The sequence below is a fragment of the Alnus glutinosa genome, chromosome 10, assembly GCF_958979055.1.
Source record: "Alnus glutinosa chromosome 10, dhAlnGlut1.1, whole genome shotgun sequence".
Lineage (NCBI taxonomy): Eukaryota > Viridiplantae > Streptophyta > Magnoliopsida > Fagales > Betulaceae > Alnus > Alnus glutinosa.
Genome location: NC_084895.1, coordinates 5,141,760 through 5,153,386, shown reverse-complemented (window position 1 = coordinate 5,153,386; position 11,627 = coordinate 5,141,760). Strand labels below are relative to the sequence as shown.

The 11,627-nt window shown below is 36.3% G+C and overlaps 1 protein-coding gene across 1 annotated transcript; it reads right to left on the bottom strand.

The window, feature by feature from the left end:
- Window positions 1-915: 915 nt before the first annotated feature.
- Window positions 916-2,120, bottom strand: LOC133878877 (NAC domain-containing protein 41-like). Its single transcript, XM_062317432.1, has 2 exons — window positions 1,914-2,120; window positions 916-1,827 (listed from the first exon to the last, which is right to left on the bottom strand). The coding sequence occupies exon 2, from the start codon at window positions 1,728-1,730 to the stop codon at window positions 984-986; it is 747 nt and encodes a 248-aa protein (XP_062173416.1). The 5' UTR covers window positions 1,731-1,827; window positions 1,914-2,120; the 3' UTR covers window positions 916-983.
- Window positions 2,121-11,627: the final 9,507 nt, after the last annotated feature.

Here is an 11,627-nt window from a genome sequence, read left to right as displayed (position 1 = left end):
GCATACATCATACATAATATACATGCATATCATATAACTTTATTTTTATTATTTCCATTTCGTAATTAATTAGAAGACTTAAGTGGTTATTGTGAGACTGTTGATGAAGTGTTGATGAAATGTCACTTCATATTATGCTGTACATCTTCCTTTCATATTATGCTTTACATCTTCCATTCATTTCCGTTTTCACGGTTTCCCTTCCTTTTATTTTATTTTCTTTAATTTTATTTAAATGAATTAAAAAAAAAAAAAAAAAAAAAAAGAGCCAGAAGCTTTAGCTTTTACTAGACAAAGACGTAAATGGTTGATATGTTGCCTGTTTTGCTATTTTGACATTTGAGAGAGGATCATCTAAAATCACCTCATTTAGAGTAATATAATCTCACTAGATTCTGATTAATTTATAGATATATTTTATAATTAAAAAAAAACAAAAAAAATCTACGTTGTTTAGATTTAGTAGTACGATTTTTATGGGGTTTACGGCAACCTACAGCTAACAACGTTTTAATTGGATTGATTAGAATCCCAAACAACGTGGGCATAAACAACGTACTCAAGTCAAACTCATTTACCTATTAAGAAAGATAACGTTGTTATTAGTTGGGATTCTAATCAATCCAATTAAAAATTAAACTTTTGGATTGGTCCTTTAGGGTTAATTAATCCAATTAAAACGTGTGGATATATGCAAAAATCCCATAGATCATGAACTCGAACAAAAAAACAAAATCAAGACAAGAAATTAAAATATTATTTTGATGATATCTCAAACAAAGTTGAGAAAGTTAACCAATATGCAAAATCCCATAGATCATGAACTCGAACAAAAAAACAAAATCAAGACAAGAAATTAAAATATTATTTTGATGATATCTCAAACAAAGTTGAGAAAGTTATCCAATATGCTACAACAAAATTGCAAAAAAAAAAACAAAAAAAAAAATTACAATTTTTTCCTAATCACTGTATTGATCTCTCTAGGCAAATAACGCATCCCAGTCAGCATCCCAAAAATCTTCCAATGGAGGAAGAATCGGCAGATCTCCACCCTCTGGCGGCAGATCTCCATCCTCTGGCGGCTGTATGCTCATGATGGTTTCCAAATCAAAATTAAAATCAGAGGGATCACTGGACGGTAGACAGCCCATGATGGTTTCCATATTAGACTCCGCTGGGATCCATATTGCCTGAGGCGATGGACATTCAACAATATTGCAGCAAACCCTCTTTCTCTGATGAGATTCCTCCTCGAAGCGTCTTTTGACCCCACTTGATGATTCTGATCCTTTCTTCTGAAGGCTACAGAGGACCAAGTTGGTACCCTGTTGCTGCTCACCAACGAGGGAGAACTCGTGCATGATCCAGTTTGAGTTCTTCGTTGTCGAGCCCTCTTTTACATTGAAATTGAATAGTTTCCTGGCCCCGATAATATCACCCCGATTATCATAAATCTTGACAGTACAATTTTCATGCCAAACCCCACAACCGGCTGTTCGTGAAACACGATTTTTGCTTAGTTTCTTCAACGTGGTGAAAAAGTAAACCTTCTCCTGATCGCCGCAGATTTCCCAGGGTGGCTTTTCACCGTATAGATCACAATCGGGGATGCCATCCCAGGAAAGTTCTTCGCCCTTGACCTTCTTCACCAAGTAGTGGCTTATGAGCTCTTCATCGGTGGGCATGAACCGAAACCCTAACGGCAGCATCGCATGCATAACCACCATCAATCTTTCTTAACAAGGATTTCTCTCAGTACGTAAAATGAAAATCTAGGGCAAACCGGAGGTTTATTTGTAAGCCCTGCCGCACCGACCGACGTACCTAAAACGATAATTGATCATTTTTTTTGAAAAAAATCAAATAAAGATAACATTCTTTTTATTTGAAAAAAATCAAATAAAGCTAACCGTTTAAGTAAGGCGGTACCGCATTGCCCTGTACAACTCGGCTTATTTCTTCCATTCTTTTTCGTTGCTGTTGAAGACTAGATTGTTTCATAGCTGCCCTCTGCATGTGTTGTGGGTGTACCGGGCCACGGCGGAAGAAAAAGAAGAATGAGAGGACCAGAGATTATTGAAGTTGGTTCAGATATCCTCTTCATTTCCATGCGCTTCCTTATCGTGCTAGTTAATGCATTGAAATTGAAGAAGAAGAAGAATGAAGCAAACGAGGAGTTTCTTTTAGGAACAAACACAGGGCTCGAGAATGATGTACAGGCACAGAGAGAGCATTTCGAAAACATAAAAAGTTTTCATCGAGCTCATAAAAAAATAACCATTTTCATGTTCATTGGAATGAACAAAGGAATCTTACTATCGATTAGGTAAGTATCGATAGTAATCATCATAAAAAACCACATTGTATGTAGGTGTTTTGCTCATATTTACTGCCCTCTCTAATTTTTTATTTAGAGGGAATTGTGTGCATGTATGTTATAGTGTATGTTCATAGGACTCAATTTTGGATTGTATTGTATACTCATTTAGTGGCAACAAATTATTAATCTCTTACAAATACAGGGTCGTTAATTTTGATTTTTAAATGTTCATAAATAAAAACTAGTTTATCTAATTAATTCAAATAATATAATTTAAATAATACTTAACTGATAATTAGCAAAAATAAGCTTGAGCACATTCCAAAAAAATAAAAAAAAAATAAAAAATAAAAAGAAGAAGAAGAATTAAGTTTAAATACAACATCTAACTCGCTCATAAATAGAGCTTAATTCACACTCAAAATGTAATTAACAAACTAAATTTGAACTTAAAATATGCAATTTCACATGTATAAAGGGATAATTTATGCCCCCTTTATTCAAATTTTATCAACAAATTATATTTTCGGAATAAAAATATTAATAAATAACTTAAGTACAAAACACTTTTAAAAACATAAAAAACGGTTTTCAAACTAAACAAAAAAATACCATCCAAACAAAGCTTACAGACAACTCCTTAAACTGTTAAATTACTGCCAAACAACTTAATAATATAACATTAAAAATTCATTATTTTCCCTATTACATTTTATTTCTATTATATAACAAACATATATCAATCTTTTAAATAATAACTTTTTGTTTTGCTTTTAACGTGATACCAGCGAGCAATGCTCAAGGGTGTCATCACTGTCTTGAGATCCAACGGCCACAAATAGAAGGAACTACAAACAATCTTATATCCGTACAAGCTCCAAGGTGATATGACGTGTAGAGGTCCCCACACGCATCAAATCAAATCTTTGCCTCAGTCCAAGTAGTACCACTGCTCAGCCTCTTTACTAGTTGGACGGCTCCGATTGATTGATTCTACCTCTCTGCCTCGATCCCATCACCCCTCCACTCAGATCGTTTCCCTCCAAATCCCTATCTCTCTGCCTTCTCACTTCCTCTTACGTGGGTTCTACCCGTCATGCCCACGTCACACTCCCAAGACATCCCCTCCTCCCCCCAATACGCATTGTGTAATCAACACGTGGGTCCAGGGACTGCCTAGGGAAGATGAAATATAGTAATTTGTCCAATTTTATAATTAACTCCTTGCCCCCTAATTAAACGAATGTTATTTCACGATCCCCAAACTTGTATTAATTACGTTATTGTTAACATCTGACCCCAATTATCCAATATGTGCCCTTGTCTTACGTTATTGTAAAATATTAAATGCATTATATAAACGCGTTTTATTTTCTCTCTCTCTGTACGAACCATAAAGTAGAAAAAAACCAAAAAAGGCACTGGGATATTCCAATAACTTCAACAACTCGGAGGAAAAAAATAACACTCTATTAAGGTAATAAAAAGTGAAAAATGAGGGGCTGTTTGGAAAACCTTTTTCCCATTTTTTATTTTTTGAAATAATAATAAAAATTGATTAATATGATATAAACCGTAAAAGTAAAATGAATTTTGAATTTTTTGTGAGAGAAGAGTGAAGGAAAAATTAAAATAAATTTTGAATTCTTTGTGAGAAAATACGCCAATCAAGTAATTAATAATTAATACCTTTTTTTTTGGGTGCTAGGTCTTACATAGCCTGCCCTAGAGAGAAAAAGAAGAAACAAAAGACGTGTTTCAGGAAGAAAGAGGTGTTTGAGAAGGAGGGAGGCTGCCTTCCTCTCCCCAATTGTGTTTTTCTCCTAGTCCTTCTAGAGCTATGGAGATTCTTTTGTTTTCCGCCTGACTTAGATCCAGTAGAGCTTTTGTACTCCTAGTCTTTCTCGGGTTATAGAGCTTTGGGTCTCATAGTCCTTCTAGAACTATGAAGCTTTGTATTTTTTCTTGTTTTTGGTTTTTTCAAGCAAGAAGGCTAACAATAGACATCTCGTAAGGAAGCGGCTTCTCTGTACATTTCATCTGCGAAAGTTTTGCTGATCTTTCTTTTTCTACATTTACTTTTGAGGCCAGATCTATATTTTTCCGCCGGTTCCTACAAGACACCCGCAGTTTCTCTTTCGACATCGGATTGTGTTTGGTGCTTTATGTAGTTGTTTTTTTCTCTGTTTTTTTATAGTAGTTTTTGAAAGTTTCATCTGCGAAAGTTTTGCTGAACTTTCTTTTTCTACATTTACTTTTGAGGCCAGATCTATATTTTTCCGCCGGTTCCTACAAGACACCTGTAGTTTCTCTTTCGACATCGGATTGTGTTGGGTGCTTTATGTAGTTGTTTTTTTCTCTGTTTTTTTATAGTAGTTTTTGAAAGTCTGTTTGTTAAATTTGTAGATTTTACTGGCCTTTTTATGGCGGGGGGGGGGGGGCAAATTGAAAAAAAAAGAAGAAGAAAAGATTGGGGGGGGGGGGGCGAAACTAAGAAAATAGAAAAAAATAAGGGGTAATTTTTTTTTTCTTTCTTCTTTTTAGATTTTTTTTTTTTTTTGGGGGGGAGGGAAACCTTTGGCCCAAGCCAAAGAGTAGTTTCGTCCCTGATTAACCATATTTTCTTTGTTACGAGTGCTTTATTATTAAAGAGTGGCTCAAACATCTATCCTTATAATATTTATTTATTTGTGTGCTGCATCAAAGTCAAATTTTTTTGCCTTAGTGTGTAAGGTGTCGATGTGTCTCTATTCATTGTATTTGTCATCATGCCTCTTCATATTAATGCATGGTAGTTTCGGGTATTTTGTTCAAATAAAAAAGTAATTAATAATTGAGCTGACCACGAACATAAAATTATGATCGATTATTAAACAAGCTATACTCATATAATTTTATTTTTATTATTTTAAATTCGTAATTAGAACATGCTAAAAGGTTATTATGGGTCTTAATATGGATATAAGAAATGTTACTTCATCTTCCATCCATCACTGTTTACTTCATCCCTTTCTTTTTTTCTTTTTTTCTTTTTTCATTTTTTAAAATTGGATTAATTCGCTTCCCAACTAACAACGTTCCAAAAAAGGTAATAAATTTGATTTGGGCATAGTTCTTCATGCATTGTTACCTTTGAAATGCAAATATCTCTATTGCGGGTGCAAAAAAGTGGGGAGACTTACAATATGATAAACTCTAGAATACTTTGACTATGAGAGAGTACACCAATAAAATAGAACAAACAAATAAAAATTTACAATTTTTTCCAAATCCAACTAATCTTAATTTTTTCAATAAAATAGAAAAAGTGCATTGTTAAACAAAATAGCGAAAAGTGATTTTTCAAGAATGTTTGAAAAAAAAAGTGACAATTTGAAAATGAAAAAAATTTATGCATTAATCAGATTTTTAATGGGTGCATTTTAAAAAATACACAATTTTAAATGTTCTCTTAATTGTCTTAATACTTTATTTTTATCATACAAGAGTGTTGACAATTTTTTTCTTCATAAAATTCAAAGAATCATTAAAATCCTTGAAAGTCCGATCATGAATGAAACCGCTCCATACCCAAACTTCACATCCATCACAACCAAAATCCGTCGAAGCCCATCCACAAACAGACTTCCCAGACATCAAAATTTTAATCTTTTCAATCAAACAAAAAGTTGAATTGTTAATCAAAATTGAATAAAGTGATACGTGTAAGAGTGTTTAGGATAAAAAAAAAATGGCAATGGCAATTTTGCGACACGTAAACTGGATGTTTGTAATAATGGGGGGTGGGTTATGGTTTAAGAGATAATTACTGTTTGTAATTGAAGAAACACAAGTACAACAATTATTCCCATAAACCTACCATCTGAATTCTGACCCTTGTCTTCACAAGAAAAATTATACTTTTTGTCTTCCCGAGAACCAGAATTAAACCATGCATGCTTGTTCAAAAGTTATTTAATGTCTCATTATCTACCTAACAAAATGCCGAAATTAATAAAATAAAATAAAAAAAGGCTTAAATGTGCTATAATATATTAATTGTCTCATGCATGTCAGAAAATTATACAAACAGATTCTGACCAATGACGTACACATTCAACTACTGGACCATCCGTGAACAGTGCTGCTGATTATAATTAACACCTACTAATTGTGTGATTACTGTTGATCACCACGATCTTTGATGGTGCGTGTACCTTGATTCCCTTTTTCTTACGGGACAATTTGTGTCAATAAAATAAGATACTGATAAAATAAAAATATATTTTTTTAGTATTATTTTATTGCTTTTATATAACACATAGTTTCTTTATATGTAAAAACGTTTTTTAACATGAAAAATATTTTTATGCAAAAATTATTAAAAAAAAAATATCATTACATTAGGATTAATAATATTGTAATTTTCTTTTTCAAATTTTGAGTTGTATGTTGATGTGGCATTTTCTTTATTGGGCGACACAAAAGACCCGATTTGTTTTAAGTTCCTATATAAATTAAAAAATAAAACTAATGGGTAATTACCTTTTCCCCCATGTACTACCAAAAAATGCGCTATGCTCCCATGAACTACCAACTTGACCGAAAATGAGCATTCAACTTCCACTGTTACGCACATTACCCCCTTCCGTCAGTCTTCCTGGTTAAAATAGACGGTCAAAGACGGTCAACGGTCCCAGCCCCTTTTTATCCCCCGTTTTGCCCTCAGCTGCAGTGGAATGAAGGACGAAATTACCCTCCCTAAATATACCGTTCGAAATTGTAAATGATGGGGTGTTAGATTACGAATATGTCCTTACTTTATCATCCAAAAAACCTGAAATGCCCCGTGAAGAACTAAGACAAAGAGTGACCTAACTCACTGAGCGCCGCACAACCCGTCTTCTACACTTAGAAACCCTAGAAATCTTCTAGAACCAAAGACTTGCACTTTGAACCTGACGCACGGCGGATTCGTACAAAAAAATTGGAACAAACCCAAATTCGTACTTAAAGGTCACCCTTGTTTTAGGTATCGGCCGACTTTCACTTTTTCATTAAAATAAGAAAGTGTGTTGTTGTTGTCGAAGTCGGAGTGAAAGCAAAATTTCACTCCGACATTCTGTATGGTTGTTGTTGTTTTGTGCGATAAAGTCGATGGTTTTGTTGATTGTTTAACTTTTTTGTTGCTTTTTTTTATTTTTTTTTTTCCTGTAGTGGTCTTGCACGGTTGTCGTGTTTTCCCTTTGTCAGTGGTCCCGAATGTCTTTGTAATGGGGAAAACGTTGGGAATAAGATGGTTTTGTACTAAAAAATATGTTTCGGTGGTCCACAACTTTGTTTGTTTATATTTATCTTCTTCTCTTAGGTGGTCCCGAATGTCTTCGTAAAGGGGGGAAAAGGTCAAAATAGGATGGTCCACAATTGTCTAAAATGTGTAGATTACATTTCGTTCAACCTGATGAGTTTATTTAATTGTTTAGAACAGATTTAACAATTAATCCATTAAATAATCACAATTAGGTATCTAAAGTACTGCTTCTATAGAATCTTACAACTTGAAATTTTACTTTGTATCTAAAGTACAGTACTACTTCTATAAGCATTAACAATTAATAAACACTTTGACTGACTTTTTACTTTTCTAGAAATATATGTATACTAGACCTGGAGTTAATAAAAATACCTCTAATCTAGGGTTTGATAACATAATGATATTTTCATATATATGAAGATGATAGGTAAGCACATGTAGTAAAAATTTGCCCTAACAACAAAAAAAAAAAAAATTCTTAAAAACTTAAGTTAACACAAAAATGAATTCAAGCAACTCATACACATATTAGTAAATACTCATATTAGTTTATATTTTATATGTGTAGTGTCAAGCAGCCGGCATATACAATGGCAAGCAATGATGTGATTTTTAGGGTTCATTATGGGGGCCAGTTTGACCGGCGACATAGGTGCGCGTATGTTGGTGGGAATATAGGGTTGTATGAAGAACCTTATGACCTGGATCGTCTGTCATTTTTTGAGATCGAAACTGTAGTTAAAAAATTTGGATACCATCCAGGTGACCTTGTCTACTATTGTGAGGTCGATAAAGAATTAGAAGACAGGTTAGTTTTGTTAACCTCAAATGAGGATGTCATGAAAATGGCTGATGTATTTTTAGGTCATAAACTTGTTGTGCTATACATTGTTGCTTTTTCAAAGTCTGCTAATGAATTAGTCCCAAATGTGAGTGAGGTTGAAGAGGGTAAGGATGATGGAGTTGAGGAAAGGAGGATGAAGGATGTAAATGACCCATACTGGAGGGCATTGATGAGTGATGATGAGAACGATGCATGGGATGTAACTGACGAATCAGAAGATAGTGATTCTTATTTTGATGAGGAGGGTGATTCTGAGGACGGTGGTGATTCCGATGAGGAGGAGGGTGGTGATGGTGGCCATGAAGAGGCAGCTTAACAAGATAGGACTCATGTTGGTGGGTTAGGCGATCCGTCTAAATTGTTGGATGATGAGGAAGAGGATGAGATATCCTCTAATTTGGCCAGAAGTGATGTTTTGGTAAGTCCTCCTAAAAGTGATGAGGAGTTTGTGGCGACTAGTGGGGTTCGGTGTGTTACTATGGTTTCTCAATTCGAAGATGTGGACATGGAAGACCCGCATTTGGATGTGGACATGTCATTTGAGTCAGCAGCTCAATTTAGGAAAGCTGTGAGGGAATACAATTTGTTCAGGGGAAAGGATGTTCAGTTCACAAAAAATGATGGGGACCGGATCATTGGAGTCTGCAGGAATAATGCCAAGGGTTGTCCTTGGAGAGTTTATGGTTCATTGGTATCGGGTGAGATGACTTTTATACTTAAGTCACTGAACCCTGACCACCGGTGTACAAGATGTTACAAGTCCTCAATTGTAACTTCTAGGTGGATTGCGGACAGGATGTTCCACAAATTCAAGATACAGCCAAACTATCCACTTACAGCTCTCCATGATGATGTAAAAAGGAAATGGAATGTGGATGTCAGTTTTAGGCAACTGTACAGGGCTAAGGTGAAAGCCAAAGAATTTATAGAAGGTAAGCACAAATAGCAGTACAAGCGGCTATGGGATTATTGTGCAACGGTTAGGCAAACAAATAGAGGGAGTACAATGTTGATGAAAGTTGAACGACCTACTTTAGATGTCCCACCTACTTTTCTACGGTTGTATATGTCTTTGGCAGCATGCAAAGACGGTTTCAGACAGGCTTGTAGGCCTGTGATAGGTGTGGATGGATGCTTTCTCAAGGGACGCTATGGGGGGCAACTGTTGGTTGCTGTTGGGAGAGATCCCAATGACAACATTTATCCCATTGCCATGGCTGTGGTTGAAGCTGAAAATAAGGACAGTTGGAGTTGGTTTATAGAGACATTGGTGGCTGACCTTGGTCCAAATGGAAGTAATGGGTGGACATTCTTCTCTGATAGGCAAAAGGTATGTTACTTTGTTTAGTTTCAATATTAAATTATTGTTGTTTCTTCATAATTTTTCACTGATTTTTATTTATTATTTATTATTTATTTGTATTATGTTATTTTGTGCCTAGGGTTTGATTCCTAGTTTCGAGGATGTGCTACCAACCGCCCCGCATCGCATATGTCTGAGACATTTATATGCGAACTTTAGGGGTGATGGGCATAAAGGATTGGTTTTGAAGGATAAGTTGTGGAAGGCAGCTTCTGCCTATAATATTCATGGATTTGACCGGGAAATGGCTGTGATGAAGAGGATGAGTCCAGCTGCACATGCTTACTTGGATAAGATTGACCCACATACTTGGGCTAGGGCTTATTTCGACGTAGGCCCGAAGTGCGATTTGGTAATGAACAACCTCTGTGAGTGCTTCAATTCGTATATTATCAAAGCACGGGACAAGCCAATCCTTACCATGCTAGAGATAATCAGAAAGAAGTTGATGAGGCGGTACCAGAAGAAAAGGCAGGGAATTAGGGAGTATGTTGGGGAATGGTGCCCGAAGATAGTGGCGAAGTTGGAACAATGTGGAAAGGATGCTGCAAAGTGCACTGCACATTATGCTGGGGATGGATGGACTATACGAAGTTGAGTGCAGTTATGGCATATTTGTCGTCGACCTGGCGCATCGTACGTGTGGGTGCATGCAGTGGGACATGACTGGCATTCCATGCCCACATGCCATCTCAGCAATCTTACATAACTCATCCAAGCCAGAGCAGTACCTGCATCAGTATTACAGTGTCGAAAATTACAGGAAGGCATACGACCCAATGATATACCCAGTGCCAAGCGAGGACCAATGGATAAGAACCGGCCAAGATGAAGTGGATCCACTTATTGTTAGACCTACCCCAGGAAGGCCAAAGAAGATTTGGAGAAGGGGTCCGAATGAGCCAAAAAATCCATATTGCATGAGGAAAGGTGGTGTAACCATGAGATGCTCGAAGTGCAGAGCGGTTGGCCACAACGCCAGGACTTGCACTAGGAGGAAGAGAGTGTCCACTCGTAATAGCTCAGGAGTAAGTGTACCCACGAGTACTGCAACGGAGTTGAGCTTTGATGATGTAAGTCTGTTTTCTGTTTTATATATGCTTATAATCAAATGTCATTGCCAATCGAGTTAATGATTTTACTAACTTTAGTTCTTTTGTGTTCAGATGCCTTCTCAGCCAATTCCTGATACTTCACAGCCTACACAGTCGTCCGCATCTACACTACCTATTTCAAGGCCCAAAAGGAGACATGCATATACTACTGTTGGTGTAGGTATCATTAAGTTGAGTGCAGTTATTACAAATATAAGTTATTTCTAATTGTTGTATGTTGCATATGCAGCCTGCTTCTACCAAAAGGAATAAGACAACTCCAGCTCCCTCAGTGCAGCCTGCTCCAGCTCCCTCAGTGCATACTCGGACATCACCTAAAGGAAACCAAACAGCTGTAAGTCAATACAGATTTACACCCCTATAGGTAAACAGATTTTTAGTTTCTAACTCATCATGTGTTGCACAGGTTCGGAAGCCCACAACTGCCCACGTTGGACCTCACAGGAGGTATGGTAGATTGTTAGCAACATTTAAGGAGTCCGATCCAAACAAAGAGATACCAACTGTTGACCTCACAAGTGATGCTGGTCAACTAGTAACCACACCAGCAGTGTTCAATCGACAACCGGCCAGGGTAGGCGGAGTTTTCATTCGGGAACCAGCAAGAAATGCAACAAGAGTGGTGTTACCAACAGTGGAGAAGGGTATGCAACGAGTGGAAGCAAAAGACAAGGGAAAAAGACCAATAT